General features: G+C 40.4%; 1 protein-coding gene across 1 annotated transcript in view; it reads left to right on the top strand.

The window, feature by feature from the left end:
* Nucleotides 1–10,941: 10,941 nt before the first annotated feature.
* PKD2L1 (polycystin 2 like 1, transient receptor potential cation channel) overlaps nucleotides 10,942–15,919 on the top strand; it is a 44,814-nt gene continuing 39,836 nt past the window's right edge. Inside the window, exon 1 of the mRNA XM_087702634.1 lies at nucleotides 10,942–11,465. Within this exon, the coding sequence (XP_087558760.1) occupies nucleotides 11,168–11,465 (298 nt within the window). The 5' untranslated portion in view covers nucleotides 10,942–11,167. The remainder of the gene's footprint in view (nucleotides 11,466–15,919) is intronic.

Raw genomic sequence — 15,919 nt, 5'->3', positions numbered from 1 at the left:
CATCATTTTTCAGATATTTCTAAATGACCCACAGTACCACTCAGGGGTGAGTTCCTGCCAGGATTACTACAGGTTCAGCGCCCGAAAAATGTTCCATGCGGTGCTCAGTTTACTTGCACATGTGTGCGCATTTGCACTTAAAAAGGTCTGTGCATGTGCACAACATTAAAAAATTACATTTTTTCAGTGAAGATTGTTCTGTGCCTGTGCAGAACAGAAAATCAAGATGGTGCCGCCCAGGATAGAACTGGTTCAGTCACGTGTCCAGCTGAGCTACTACCTATTTGGCCTAGCCAGGCCGAACCGCTAGGAACCCACCTCTGGTACCACTTTTAGAACACAATCCACCTCCCCACCACCCCAGTCTTGGAAATCTTTGGTCTTTGTTCTAATGTCCAGTGCTCCGAGAGACCTGGACACAACCAGGTGATACTGTGTAAACATAGCTACACAATAGTTGGTGTTGTTGGTTCTGGCCATGTGCCTTCATCCCAGATGATCTCAGAAGCCGCCCCCTTGGCTTGTTCAGTAGCTCTTTCGGATCTGTCATGCTTCCTTTGACTCCCGCAAAGCCCTTTAGAAGGAACAGTGCATATATTGTACTGCCAAGTTCTTTCATCACTGTGTTTTGCAAGTGCCTTTCTGTCCACATCCAATGCCAATTGCATAATTTGCCACAAAGTTCTCTTGTAGAAATTCTGATGAAAGGCTAATCATAAAATAGCTAAGAATGTACAAAATAACATATTTTAATTAGCTCTTAATAGATAATTAATAGATAATTACGGGAACAGGCATCCAGCGACTACATTAGTTTTCGTCAGACAAACCCTGACAAATGTTGGAACAATATACATTTTTAAAAAAGAGGTTAGATCTCATTCTGTCAATTGCTGTATCCATTATTGCTGCTGAATTTTGGGCCCACTCAAATTCCTAAAGACTCTTCAAAGATGGATTCACCTTAGAGCACCTCTGACCACACAGTTGGCCAGTTGGCCAAAGCAATTCCTACACAGTTGTCATTTGAGACTCAACTCAGAGGTGGGTTCCTATCGGTTCAGACCAGATCAGCTGAACCTCTAGTGGTTTGGTGGCCTGGGTCGCTGGAACCAGCAGCAACCCAGGTCTGCCACGCCCCTGAATCGGTTCTTCTACGGGGCCACCATCTTGATTTTCGGTTCTGCGCATGCGCAGAACAATTGTGGTTGCACAAATGTATTTATTTTTCTTTTTAAAATGTTTTGCATGCACCGAACTGGCAGTAATGCCGGGAGCAACCCACCCCTGATCCAAGTGCATCCTGAATTTTTCCGGGAGAGAACTATTGCATCCAAAGGATACTGATTTCTATCCTATTCCCCTACAGCACTTCTGTCTTGCCTTGAGTAAGAATTAGTTTGTTACCTCTTATCCAAGGGTGTCAAACTCATGGTGTCACAGCTGTATCACGTGACATATCGGGACCTTTTTTCCCTTTTGCTAAACCGGGCGTGGGCATGGCCAGTGCGTGACACATCCAGCCCGCAGCCTGAGAGTTTGACAGCCCTGCTCTTATCCAACTCATTGTTGCTATCAGACACCAGTTCAGAAAACTTATAGTTTCCATGTTTCTGTCACCTTTCCGATTTGAGATATCCGCAGCTTCTCTGGTGGGAGTTAAGCATCAAAGAAACAGAACAGCAAGTCAGCCACATATACAGGTGAAACTCAAAAAATTAGAATATCGTGCAAAAATTCATTTATTTCAGTAATGCAACTTAACAGGTGAATGAGATAGATTCATTACATATGAGATAGATTCATTACATGCAAAGCAAGATAGTTCAAGCCGTGATTTGTCATAATTGGGATGATTATGGTTTACAGTTCATGAAAACCCCAAATCCACAATCTCAGAAAATTAGAATATTGTGAAAAGGTGCAATATTCTAGGCTCAAAGTGTCCCACTCTAATCGGCTAATTAAGCCATAACACCTGCAAAGGGTTCCTGAGCCTTTAAATGGTCTCTCAGTCTGGTTCAGTAGGAATCACAATCATGGGAAAAACTGCTGACCTGACAGTTGTGCAGAAAACCATCATTTAACCCCTCCATAAGGAGGGAAAGCCTCAAAAGGTAATTGCAAAAGAAGTTGGATGTTCCCAAAGAAGTTGGATGTTTGGCTTTATCACTGCCAAAAGCACCAAAACCTGGTTCAATGACCGTGGGATTACTGTGCTTGATTGGCCAGAGAATCTATGGGGCATTGCCAAGAGAAAGATGAGACACATGAGACCGAACAATGCAGAAGAGCTGAAGGCCACTATTGAAGCATCCTGGTCTTCCATAACACCTGAGCAGTGCCACAGGCTGATAGCTTCCATGCCATGCCGCATTGAGGCAGTAATTGCTGCAAAAGGGGCCCAAACCAAGTACTGAGTATATATGCATGCTCATACTTTTCAGAGGTCCGATATTGTTCTATGTACAAACCTTGTTTTATTGATTGCATGTAATATTCTAATTTTCTGAAATTGTGGATTTGGGGTTTTCATGAGCTGTAAGCCATAATCATCCCAATTATGACAAATCATGGCTTGAACTATCTTGCTTTGCATGTAATGAGTCTATCTCATATATTAGTTTCACCTTTTAAGTTGCATTACTGAAATAAATGAACTTTTGCACGATATTCTAATTTTTTGAGTTTCACCTGTAGAAGGTAAAATATCCTAAATCTCAGCAGTCCCAGTGTTAATTTTTATGGGAGCCAAGACCAAACATTGAGAAAGTTAAGTAACATCAGAATGGTGCTGTCGGAGCGCCTCAAGCAGTAACAGAGAGGACTATATATTTCCGATCTTTCATTTAAATAAATAAATAAAGCTATTATTTAATATCTTTCGCAACCTTGCTTATATTTATCTGTCTCTTTATCAAAGGTGTGTAAGCTGCAGATAAGGGGATGAAAATGTTAGTCATGCGCATGAGATCATTGTGCTTCAGTATAACAATAACAATCCAGAAATCCCAGATCATAGACATCTAGTATATCAGACATTTAGTGACTGTTCTTTTATATGCCAAATTATTATAGATTATCATGGCATCCAACCCGATTGCCTATGGGTTGCTCTGCAATTCTTCAGAATGTAGAATGGGAGGTGGCAGAATTCTAAAAATCATACAAATTTGAATCGTACAAAACTGGAATTAAATATATTTTCACATTGTAGAATGGGAGTCACTAACCCTATTGAGTCGCAGGAGAGGTGATGTGACGTTCATCAATGTCACAGCAGAACCATAGCCCCAAATAGTCTTCATTGCCACCTAATCAGTTTGACAAATAGGCACAGTTCAAATACTGCTAACATGTTGGTTGGAACAGAGTTGAATTTAGCAGCATCTATTTCCCAGTCAAAGACAAAAGCCAGCATTAACGAAGCAAAATACTTTGCTGCCACCTCCTGGGCAAAATTCTATTTTATATTGTTTTAGAAGGGATATTTCTATTGAGCAAACACAGTTCCCCCTCAAAAGAAGCCCTGATGTTTTGAATATTCACAGGGAACTATATACTCTTTGAAGAAATTTGTAGAATAGAATAGAATAGAATAGAATAGAATAGAATAGAATAGAATAGAATAGAATAGAATAGAATAGAATAGAATAGAATTCTTTATTGGCCAAGTTGATTGGACACCCAAGGAATTGTCTTTGGTGCATATGCTCTTATTGTACATAAAAGGAAAAATACATTCATCAAGAATCATAAGATACAACACTTTAGTCATAGGTTACTAATAAGCAATCAAATCATACTAGGAAACAAACACAACAATATAAATCGTAAAAATACAAGCAACATGGTTATAGGCATAAGTGGGTGGATATAGCTACTAGGAAAGATGAGAAGTAATACAGTGTTAGTGAATAGTTTGACACTGTTGTGGGAATTAGTTGTTTAGCAGAGTGATGGCATTTGGGGAAAAACTGTCCTTGTGCCTATTTGTTCTGGCGCGCAGTGCCCTATAGCTTCATTTTGAGGGTAGAAGCTGAAATAATTTATGTCCGGGATATGAGGGGTCTGTAGATATTTTCACAGCCCTCTTTTTGACTCGTGCAGTATACAGGTCCTCGATGGAAGGCAGGTGGGTAGCAATTGTTTTTTCTGCAGTTCTAATTATCCATTGAAGTCTGTATCTGTCTTGTTTGGTTGCAGAGCCAAACAAGACAATTGTGGAGGTACAAATGACAGACTCAATGATTCCTTTGTAGAACTGAATCAGCTGCCCTTTGGGCAGTTTGAGCTTTCTGAGTTGGCGCAGAAAGAACATTCTTTGTTGTGCTTTTTTGATGACATTTTTGATGTTAGGTGTCCATTTTAAGTCTTGAGGTATGATAGAACCTAAAAACTTGAAGGTCTCTACTCCTGATGCTGTGTTGTCTGGTATTGTAAGAGGTGGTAGTATAGGAGGGTTTCTCCTAAAATCTACCACCATTTCTACAGTTTTGAGTGTATTTAGTTCAAGATTGTTCTGGTTGCACCACAAGACTAGTCTTCAACCTTCCGTCTGTATGCAGATTCATCGTTATCTCAAATGAGACCACTCACTGTTGTATCATCTGCAAACTTCAGTATTTTAACAGAGGGATCTTTTGAAATGCAGTCATTGGTGTATAGATAGAAGAGAAGTGGAGAGAGCACACAGCCCTGGGGGGCTCCTGTGCTAATTGTACAGGTATCTGAGGTGATTTTGCCAGCTTCACCTGTTGCTTCCTGTCTGTTAGAAAGCTTATGATCCATTTACAAGTGTGGTCATCTACAGCTAGCTGATTTAGTTTGTGAAACTAAAGTTTTACAAAGCAGAAGTTTGTAAAACCAAAGTTTCTAAAGATGCTGAATTTCATCCCAGGAAAGAGATTGAGTTATGAACCTGGCTGGTATGTTTATATACTGCAATGGTGGGTTCCTACCGGTTCAGACCGGTTCGGTTGAACTGGTAGTGGTTTGGCGGCCTGGGTCACTGGAACCGGCAGCGACCCAGGCCTGCCATGCCCCTAAACCAGTTCTCCTGTCCATCTTGTTTTTGGCTTCTGCGCATGCGCAGAACAATTTTTATTGTACTGTGCATGCACGTGCAGCACACATCAATCGCGCTGCGCGCCCACGAGCAAACCAGCAGTAATAGATGCCGAAACCCACCTCTGATATACTGGCAATTTGAATGTTATTTTTAGCTTAATTGATTAGATCTCTAACTACTTTCATTCAAGAGCTCAATGCAAGGCTGTTTCCCTGTAACAGCCTTGCATAGCTGGTCAGGCTGAGGGAGAAGGATTGGCTCATAGTCATTCATTGAGCATTCAATGGCTGAAAGGGTATTTGAAACTCAGGTTCTTGCTGCAAATTCAGCACTTTTAGATTTTTTTTTATATGTAAAAGAAATTAAAAGTTAATTTTGTCATAACATTCTATAATAACATACATATTTTAAGGAACACAATACTTTCAGTAGTTCATAAGAAAGCAAATGGAAACAGCTTCAAAGTTTAGTTATATTCCAAAATCTAAAGTCACTATTGTATCATTTTTTTTAAAAAAAAAGAGAAATGTTGCAATCCCTTATTCTTTGTTCTGTAGTTGTTTTACAAGAATGACTGAGGCATCAAAATTTGTGAACAAGCTACTTAGAAGTTAATTATCCCAAATGAAACAAGCAAGCATTTGGAGCAAATGTAATCCATTAATTGCTATGCTAAAGTATATTAGATTGTGCAAAATTATTTATACATCCAGGTTTTGCATTTCCTTCATCTGAAACATTATAAGATCATCTTCAGTATAATTAAAAGAAAAGAGCAGAAATTATTAATTTTTAGTGAGAACATGGAGGTGATCAGATTTCCCCTTTTGGGAGATTTTAGGATCTCTTCCCCCCCCCCCCCCCCACATAGCCTGCATTTTAAAATATGGTATATATTCATGATAGCGAACCTATGACACGTGTGACACAGGTGGCACGCAAAGCCCTCTCTGCGGGCACATGAGCCATCACCCAACTCAGCTCCACCATGCATGCGTGCGTGCCTCCCACCAGCCAACTGAATTTCGGGTCTTTGCTGTGGTAGACAGGGAGCAGGGAGGTCACTTGCACATGCACGGAGGGAGTGGTGCTCCTCCACCCGCAGCCCATTTTTGGTGCCAGGAGGCTGCAGGGAGGCCTACTAGGCCCAAACCAGGCCACAGTGGGGTTGCGTGAACATGCACGGGGGGGGCATGGGCGGGTGTCACACGTGCATTGCATTATGAGTGCCGCACGCACAACAACAAAAAGATCACTGGGATATATGGTATGCATTCAAACTTCACTCATGCACCTTAAGAGAATGAGAACAGTATTGGGGCCATCTCATAATAAGTCATATCCTGGATACCAAAGGGTTAGATTTAGGGTTACTGTGCAGTAACTTACTGTGTAGCTAAAAGTAGGCCCATGCAAATCTGATAGAAATAGAGATCTGGGATTCAGAAAGAGTGTTATCATACTCTATGGTCTGAGGGCAAACCAATTCAATTTGAAAATATCCATTAACCGTAAAAGGGACATCAACGCCCTCAAAGTTTTGTGACTTTGGGAACGAATGGAATGAATGAATACATAACAACTAAATAAGGTTGCATCAGTTTTTATGATGATGATGATGATAATAATAATGGGTATTATTAACCCAGAACATACGCAGGAAAAGAAACCCCTGGAGGCTTTCATACATTTGGTAGCAGCTTTAAAGCAGACTCACAAGTTTTATTAAAAGGCCTTATGTTTTCTGAACCACAACAGTTCACTAACCTGCCTTTCTTCTTTCAACTTTCCACCTAAAAACAGAGTTATATTCTAAAGGTGTTGGTAGAAACTGGATTAACAAAGAATAAACTGGATAAAAGAGAAGAGTGTGTGTGTGTGTGTGTGTGTGTGTGTGTGTGTAAATAAAACAGCGGTGTAGTTGATAAAATAAGACATCAAACCCACTTCACCATTAAAATTGTACTGCAATTGAAAGTTGTCATCCTATTGATGGGATTAAGAAGGACAGGGCATGGGTTTTAGGGCATAATAGGATTAACCCACCACCATTAGAATAGCAAAAGGCACAAGGCTCACTACATTACACAATCCCCTAGCAGCCAGAGATGTCTTAACTCATGGGCCCAATCAGTGTGCTAATCAGTGTACATTAACCCTTCAATGTACCTTGTATTATATAAATACAGCAACTGCATGGCTTACTGAGTATTCTTGTGTTGGAAGTGCCAATAAAAGAAATCTATGTTGAATTTTATCGACCATTTACATTTTTATTCCTGTGAGTAGTTGCTGTAGGGGCGCCAATACACTGCTTTGCCCAGGGGCCCATAATGCTGTTAAGATGGCCCTGCTAGCATCTCCACATACTCATCAAACCAATTTGTCAGCTGTTCCAGAACTACATGAGCAGTTGGTTCTGCTCATCAATAAACAGAGTCCTCCTTTCCAATCAGCCTCCATTTTATTTTCAGTGTCTTTCTCCTGTCTTGGAGCCGGACTGGATTTTTTTCCCAATACTGTTTAGGTAACAATTACTGTACTCTTAGCCAGCCAGAGGCATAATTAGCATCTCAGGACTCCAAAAAAGCCTCTCAGATGAACTTCCCTACCCCAACCTGTCTTCAGTAAAAGGCTAGTTGTTATATTCAAGGAAAAAGGGGGGGGGGATATCTGCATACACATTACATGCAGAATTGCTTTTCCTTCCTGTCGCTTGCCTTGGCATTGAAACTTACTGCAGGATATTAAACTGGAAGAGTTCTGGCAGTTTTCCCTGCATGGATGTGGCAGATGGATTCTTCTCCATGCTTCGGGGGGGGGGGGGGGAGATTGGTATTTGATTTGCTTCCTTCTCCATCTTCCCAAAGTAATATCATGTTGGAATCATACCAGTCCTTTTGGTTTAGATTGGATTCCGCAGTTGCCAAAAAGGTTAAAAACAGATTTTTGGGAATCTAACATCTGCGAACCATATTTTGAGATCAACTTTCTAAACTTCCGTCCAGTTCAGCAAATCTACTCATATCCATGAATTTCATCCATCCGTCGCAGATAACAGGGTGATTGTTATGCGAAAACAGAGGGAATGTCCCAGGTCTTTCTTACAGACTCAGCACACATCCTTCTTCTCCAACAGTATATGCTTTATTTTGCCTTACAATATGAAGTAAAGATCAAATATATCACGAGTGGAGGCGAAATGACACCATTATCTATAATTGCAGAAACAACAAACTTGAAAAATGGAAAGGGAGAAAAAAAGAGAAAGTCCAGAATTTTCCCAATTTCACTCTAAAGCTTTTCCTTTCCTTTCCTTTTTCTTTTTTTAATTGTGAAAATTGGGGTGGGGGAGGGAGAGATGATAAAATACTTTCATACATAAAGTGGTAGGGATCTAACATTGCCCTGTATCTGAAAATAGACTAGAATAAATTAGCATGTCTTCACACGGGCAAATATTCCATTTTAGAAGTCCATGAAAAGTTATACAAATAATGGATTAAATTTAGGAAATCATTTTTTCCTGAGCAAAATTTATATTGTCATAAATTTTCATAAAATTCTGCCTCCTACCCCAAAAAGCAAATCTTTTCCTGTTTGATGCATTAAATGACAAAGAGACCACCAAGACCCTCTGGCGACTCCTCAGAATTAAAATTATTTGCCAGCTTATGTTGAAAAATAATGCTATATTAAAATCCCATCAGACAACCTTGAGAAGTGATAGCAGTGGCAATGCATCTATTTTCATTTTTAATCAGAAAATATAAATAACTACTGCCCCTATAAACAAAGCTCTTTTGGGGGGTCTTCCAAAATTTTTTAAAGGGGTCCTGATGTTGCGATATACGTGCAGGTATGCATTCAGCCATACTGTAACACTATAGAACAGAAGCAATAATTAACCATATGATTAAATCAGTAAACTAAAAGCAATAATTGGCCATATGATTAGATCAGTAAGACAAACTGTCCAACTCCAAGCGTTGATTAAATCAGTACCCTTAACACTAAGCAGATCAGCAACCACAGACTTGTAACTAAGCGTTGATTAAATCAGGGGTTACAACTGTTTAACTCTCAAACATTAATTAAGCATTGGATGTTTGCATGATGATAAAAGGTTTATTGACTATGAGTGTTCTTCGAGTCTACATGAGAGTAAATGAGTTACCATATACTGTAAACTTGCACAATCATGATTGGTCCCCATTGGCTATGTGAATCCACCCCTCCCTTGTGTATGCTCAATAAAAAGGACCCCCAGACTTCGTTCTGGGTCGGTTTCGTCCCGAAGGGAATTCGTGTCTGAGTGTTCCTTCCACATTGGCTTCATGAACCACCCGCGGAGAAATCGCATCCTGAGACAAAGAACTTTGAGAAATATTGAGAAAAATAGATTTCAGTTACACAAAGGCATGTTCTGGTTTTAATATTAGGAGGAATTGCTTAACGGCAAAAGCAGTTTGACTGTGGGATCATTTAGCATGGGTGAGGTAAAGTAAGATCTAAAGAATTGTCCTTCTAGGGCTGTGATGGTGAACCTGTGGCAACCTATGCCACAGGTGGCCCGTGGAGCCCACTCTGCAGGCACGCCAGCCATCACCCAGCTCAACTCCACCATGCATGCGCACATGCCACCCACCGGCCAGCTAATTTTTGGGTCTCTGCCATGCATGCGGGAGATGTGTGCGCATGCATGGAGGAGAAGCAAGTGCATGCATGGATGAGGGCAGGGGGAGCATGGGGAGTGCAGCGTGCCCCCACACCCCATTTTTGGTCCCAGGAGGCTTCAGGGAGGCCTGCTAGGGCCAAAACAGGGCACAGGGAGTTGTACGCATGCATGGGGGGAGTACAGGGGGTTCCTGCACATGTGCAGGGGGTGATGTGCATTGTATTATGGGTGTGGGCACGCACACATGCTGTCACGCATGTGCACCATGCTTTCAGTGCGCGAGGACAAAAAGGTTAGCCATCATTGTTCTAGGATAACTGAATTTAATTTGGATTTTTCCTTGGAACAGGGATTGGATTGGATCAGAAGTGGGTTCCTACCGGTTCGCACTAGTTCGGTGGAACTGGTAGTGGAAATGGCGACTGGGTCTCCGAACCAGTAGGGACAGCATCCTTGCCATGCCCCCGAACCGATTCCACAGTCGCCGCGACATCTTTTTTTTGGCCTTTTAAAATGTTCTGTGCATGCGCAGACCTATTTATAGGCAACTCCATATTCGCACAGAGCATGTGCACGCAAAATCATGTGTGCGCTGAACCGGCAGTAATGCTAGCAGAAACCCACCCCTGGATTGGATGGCCTTCCAAGTCTAGAATTCTGGGTCATCCAGAAAATCGGCCTCTCCTCCTCTTCCATTTTCTCCTTTCGAACTTTTTAAACACCATGCAGATAAATGGAGAGGCAGGGTTGATCAATTCAACTCTTTGCATAGTGGCAAGCACAAAATCGCCCCCCAGCAATTATTTTGCTTTGATATTGGCTTGTATGTTGCCTTTTGAATAATCACCATGACTGCGATAATAAAAACCCTGACTAGGAAATTACTTGAATTTGCAAATGCTGCTGGTTCATAGAGAAAAAAATGGCTATTTTAGATCTAGAGAGTCTTAAGAGCCCAGCTAAGTCTAGTTGCAAGAAGCAAGTGTAAAGTTTGATTTATGGATCCCAAATGCTCTCTTGGTGCAGCTCTATTTAAAACTGAGCGCCTGTAATGTTTGGGGATGTGCCAGGTGTCACTCAGCATTGTCTCAGCCCAAAGTGTCCAATGAACATCCTGCCTCTAATTTCCCTGAGAATTTAGCCACAAGAACCAATATTTTAACAGCCAGATTCTCTCTCCATGCAGGTTTTCATGACTGTTATCTGCAGAGAGGAAGAGATCCACCCCTGGGTGTAGCTGGATTCACCGAAGAATAGAAGTTAATAGCTGCTCCCAACAATGGCCTCCACTCTCTATTTGTCACCCAGTGGCTGAATATAAAAGAGGCCTCGGAGCAAAAGTGCCAAGCAGACGAATGCTTCTGACTGCTTGGTAACTTGGGGTCCTCCTACAAGAAACCATTGCTTGATTCAGCATCATGAGCACTTCTCACCTAAGCAACAGAGCTGAGAGCCACTTCCAGGCACAAGAAGAACATGAACTGGAAACTCTGGGGAAGAAGGCATGGGACAACCCTGTTTACAATGGATCCCCTTCCTCCTCCTCCTTGAAAATCAGAGCAATCTACAACCCAAAATCCATTTTGGAAAATCCCTACGAGAACATTGAAAAATTGACCGGCTCCTTATCCTACCTAAAGGATAGGAAAGCTACTGAGGAAGCAAGGAAGAAGGAAAGCCCAGGATGCTGCTACTATGTCTTCAAAGGCATCCGAGGTAACTGGGGTGGTGGGTGGGTGGGATTAAATACAGAGAAGGTGGACATATGTGTTAGCTCCACCAAGAGGCAGGGGAAAAGGATACAACTAATGAAGGAATACTTTGCAGTAGACTTTGCTTTACTATCCCTCTAATGTGTTAGTTACACATTTGAAAATCACGGCAATGACGGAAAGGAAAATGTGAACTATTGGTGAGCCTTGGTTACAGAAGTTACTGTCCCCTTTTTTATAGCTGGAAAGGTGAGACCATTACCTTGAAATTAGTTGGGGATATCAATGGCAACGTTGATTGCCTGAGCTTCAAAAGGTGGATAGGAGCATGTGGCAAAGTATCAGTTAGCGTCGTGCCTAGCTGCCAATTAGCTTAGTTGCAAATGTGAACATTGTGCATAGAAAAATTGGAGCAGATTTTATCAAGCATGCTTGACGCTGAGCTTAATTAATGAAGCAATCTTTGTCAAATGTTGTCGTAACTCAAGGGGGCGAATGTTCAGAGATAGCTTTCAAAACATGAAAAGGGAGTCAGATTGATTGGATTTATTTTTATGAAATCCATGGAGAATTTCAATCCTTTTCTAGAGCTGACATGTTTGGAGCCAAGATCATTGTTTCTGTGAACGAGTGATCTGATTTGCATCTTTGCTTTCTGTTTAATGATGTGATTTTTCCCCCCTGGCCTGCTTTCTTTTCAAAGAACTATACTTCTTGCCTTATTTGTATATTTTATAATATATTGCTGACATCCTTGGGTTGAAATAAAGACACTGAAATCTCTAAAGCTCTTAAGGGTGTCACTATTTTTGCTCATTGTAGCATTCACTGCCAGCTCAAGATGCTTTGTGGTTGGTAGACCATCTCAAAATATCCTCCCAGGCATATTTCCCTCCATCCGGCTGGATGAGTCAGCTGAGGAAGGCTGGAGCTATTCCATTCCCTTTCTCAAAGTCCATTCCATTTCCACAGAATTCTTCTTGAACAGCCTATAAGTCAAGGTAGAATCTGACCAATGTAGATGAGAAGAAAAGAGAATTCATTATTGGCCAAGTGTGATGGGACACACAAGGAATTTGTCTTTGGTGCCTAAGCTCTCAGTGTACATAAAAAGACAAGATACATTCGTCATGAATCATAAGGTACAACACTTAATGATAATCATAGGGTACAAAGAAGCAATCAAATCATACTAAGAAACAATCAATATAAATCGTAAGGATACAAACAACAAAGTTATAATCATACAGTCATAAGTGGGAAGAGATGGATGATAGGAACGATGAGAAGATTAATAATAATGCTGACTTAGTGAATAGTTTGACAGTGTTGAGGGAATTATAGGTTTAGCAGAGTGATGCCATTCGGAGGGGGGAAACTGTCCTTGTGTCTAGTTGTTCTGGTGTGCAGTGCTCTATAGCGTCGTTTTGAGGGTAGGAATTGAAACAATTTATGTCCAGGATGCAAATATTTGTGGTTGGCAGACTATCTCAAAATATCCTTCCAATATTATCACAGCCCTCTTTTTTAGAGGGAACTTTTTTAGAATGTTTTTAGAATAGAACGATTTCAAAATTATACTAGATTGATGTGACCAAAAATTGATTTTTGTAGTTTAAGTATATCAACAAACTTGTACTTAGTTTGAAAAATGTATATCTGGTTGTTTACATTTTTAAAAATGCCTATTTTTTAATGTAACGTCAATAACATTTTCACAAATATTATGGTGAACTATTGCACAATGCTTTGCTTTTCCTAACTGAAGGATGTTACAATTTTCAATTAAATTTCATTGTGCTATTTTCATGCCTTTATGCTAAACTCTCAAGGTTATTGCTTCTAGTTTTGGGGATGCTGTATTAACCATTCTTATTACACTCACCAATTTTGTATACTGTACACATTCGACAAGCATTCCTTCCCCCTCTGTTCCTCCAAAGTCCTTAATGAAAGTGTTAGCCAAAACCAAACTCTACTGCAGCCACTGAAGATATCTTCCAAGGTTACAATATTCTGTGAACAATAAACAGGGTGAGCTGTGAGTTACCCCATGTCACAGAACTACGGGCAATTAAATATTGCCAAATGAAATAATAAAGGCAATGAATGGATTGGCAGTATTGTGAATGTGAAAACATTTTGTTATGCAAGAATTGCTACGGAGATCATTTGAGAGTAGGATTGTTAATTTCTTAATTAACAATGAATCTGCATACAGATGGGAGGTTGAACAACTTGTGGTGCAACCAGAACAATCTTGAACTAAATACACTCAAAACCGTAGAAATGGTCATAGATTTTAGGAGAAACCCTCCTATAGTACCACCTCTTACAATACTAAACAACACAGTATCAACAGTAGATACCTACAAGTTTCTAGGTTCTATCATATCTCAAGACTTAAAATGGACATGTAACATTTTTTGATGTTAGGTCAAAAAAGCACAATAAAGAATGTTCTTTCTGCGCCAACTCGGAAAACTCAAACTGCCCAAAGAGCTGCTGATTCAGTTCTACAGAGGAATTATTAAGTCTCTCATCTGCACCTCTATAACTATCTGGTTTGGCTCTGCAGCCACACAAGACAGACACAGACTTCAATGGATAATTAGAACTGCAGAGAAAACAATTGCTACCAACCTGCCTTCCATTGAGGACTATATACTGCACGAGTCAAAAAGAGGGCTGTGAAAATATCTACAGACCCCTCCCATCCTGGACGTAAATTGTTTCAACTTCTACCCTCAAAAGCTATAGGACACTACACACCAGAACAACTAGACATAAGGACAGTCTTTCCTCGAATGCCATCTGCTAAACAACTAATTCCCACAACACTGTACTAAGACTCAGGAGTGGGTTCCTGCCAGTTCTAACCTCTTCTATAGAAAAGGTTCCACAAATCTACAGTACCATTTAGAACTGGTTCCAGCTCCCTCCCCCTTCCTGTCTGCACATCATCAAGATGAAGAGTGAGAGGAGGAATTCTGGGAGTTGAAGTCCACAAGTCTTAAAGCTGTCAGGTTTGAAGACCCCTGGGAGTTTTTTTCTAAAGGGTTAGGGGTGCAAGGGTCTTGTAACTTGACAGCTTTAAGACTTCCGTGCTTCAAATGCCAGAGTTTCTGAGCCAACATTTTGGTTGCTAAGCAAGGGCATTGTTAAGTGAGTTTCACCACATTTTACAAGTTGGCCATGCCCACCGGGTCACATGGCCAGCAAGCCACTCCCACAAAGCAGGCCACACTTACAGAAGAGGTTCTAAAAAAAATTTGAAACCCACCACTGCTAAGACTGTATTACTATTCTTCTTCTCTTCCTTCCTAGTACCTATCTCTTCCGACTTACGATTATAACCATGTTTGTATCTTTAAATTTTATATTGTTTTACTTATTTTCTAGTATAATTTGATTGCTTATTAGTAACCTATGACTATCATTAAGTTTGTATCTTATGATTCTTGATTAATGTATTCTATTTTATTTTTCTTTATGTACACTGAGAGTATGCACCACAGACAAATTCCTTGTGTGTCCAATTACACTTGGCAAATAAAGAATTCTATTCTAATTTGCATTAAAAAACCCTCAGAACTAAAATGGTTCTTGTCATGGAATATGTCTGAATCCACTTCTTCAAAGATGACTTAGATTAGCTTTCAGCAATTGATGGAAGACTGATAAGTTTATAGACATGAAGAATAGTTGTCTATTCTTTCTGAACAGAGAGCCTAAATTCCAAATCATCCAATGATCTTACAATCCAGCAGAGTTAGAAAGATTTCTTAAGCCCACCACTTTGCTGTAATACAACACTCTTCTGGTTGTTATGGGTCTTGATGTCTTCCGGTAACTTGAACCCTTTTCTCCATGTCCTGCGCTCTAGAATAAAGGAGATCTTTTTCTGTGTGATATCTTTTCAGGTATTTTAAAGGCCCTATCTCTTCTCCTCTCTTACCATGTTTCCCCGAAAATAAGACAGGGTCATATTTTCTTTTGACCCCTGAAATAAGAGCTTGGCCTTATTTTCAGGGAGGTCTTATTATTTTTGAGGTGCAGGAGGCAGCGAGCGTGGTCACCTCATGGCTGCTACTGTGTTGCAATATTTTCAGGGAGGGCTTATTTTTAGGGGCTATTTTTAGGCTCAAAAGCCCAATTGGGCTTATTATCTGGGGAGGTCTTATTTTTGGGGAAACAAGGTACTATTTCCACAATATTTTGAGGCAAACCTGATTCTAATATAGTTTCCTCAGGAATTACATCTCTTTCAGTTAAAGACAGGGAGCCTTCCCAATAAATCCCATCTTTTTCACCATATGAGTCACTTGACAAGTAAGAGGGCAAACATATAAATTTAATAAATAACATTGTAAAACCATGAGTTTGTCTGATGCATTTATTTAGGATTTTATATACCCCACCATTTTTAATAAACAACACAAGGTGGCAAACATATCT

The sequence above is a fragment of the Thamnophis sirtalis genome, unplaced genomic scaffold (genome assembly GCF_051295495.1).
Source record: "Thamnophis sirtalis isolate CommonGarterSnake01/CBP01778 unplaced genomic scaffold, rThaSir2_p1.2 scaffold_15, whole genome shotgun sequence".
Taxonomy (NCBI): Eukaryota; Metazoa; Chordata; class Lepidosauria; order Squamata; family Natricidae; genus Thamnophis; species Thamnophis sirtalis.
The sequence above is the reverse complement of the archived record's forward strand: the minus strand, read 5'-3'. Positions and strand labels throughout refer to the sequence as shown.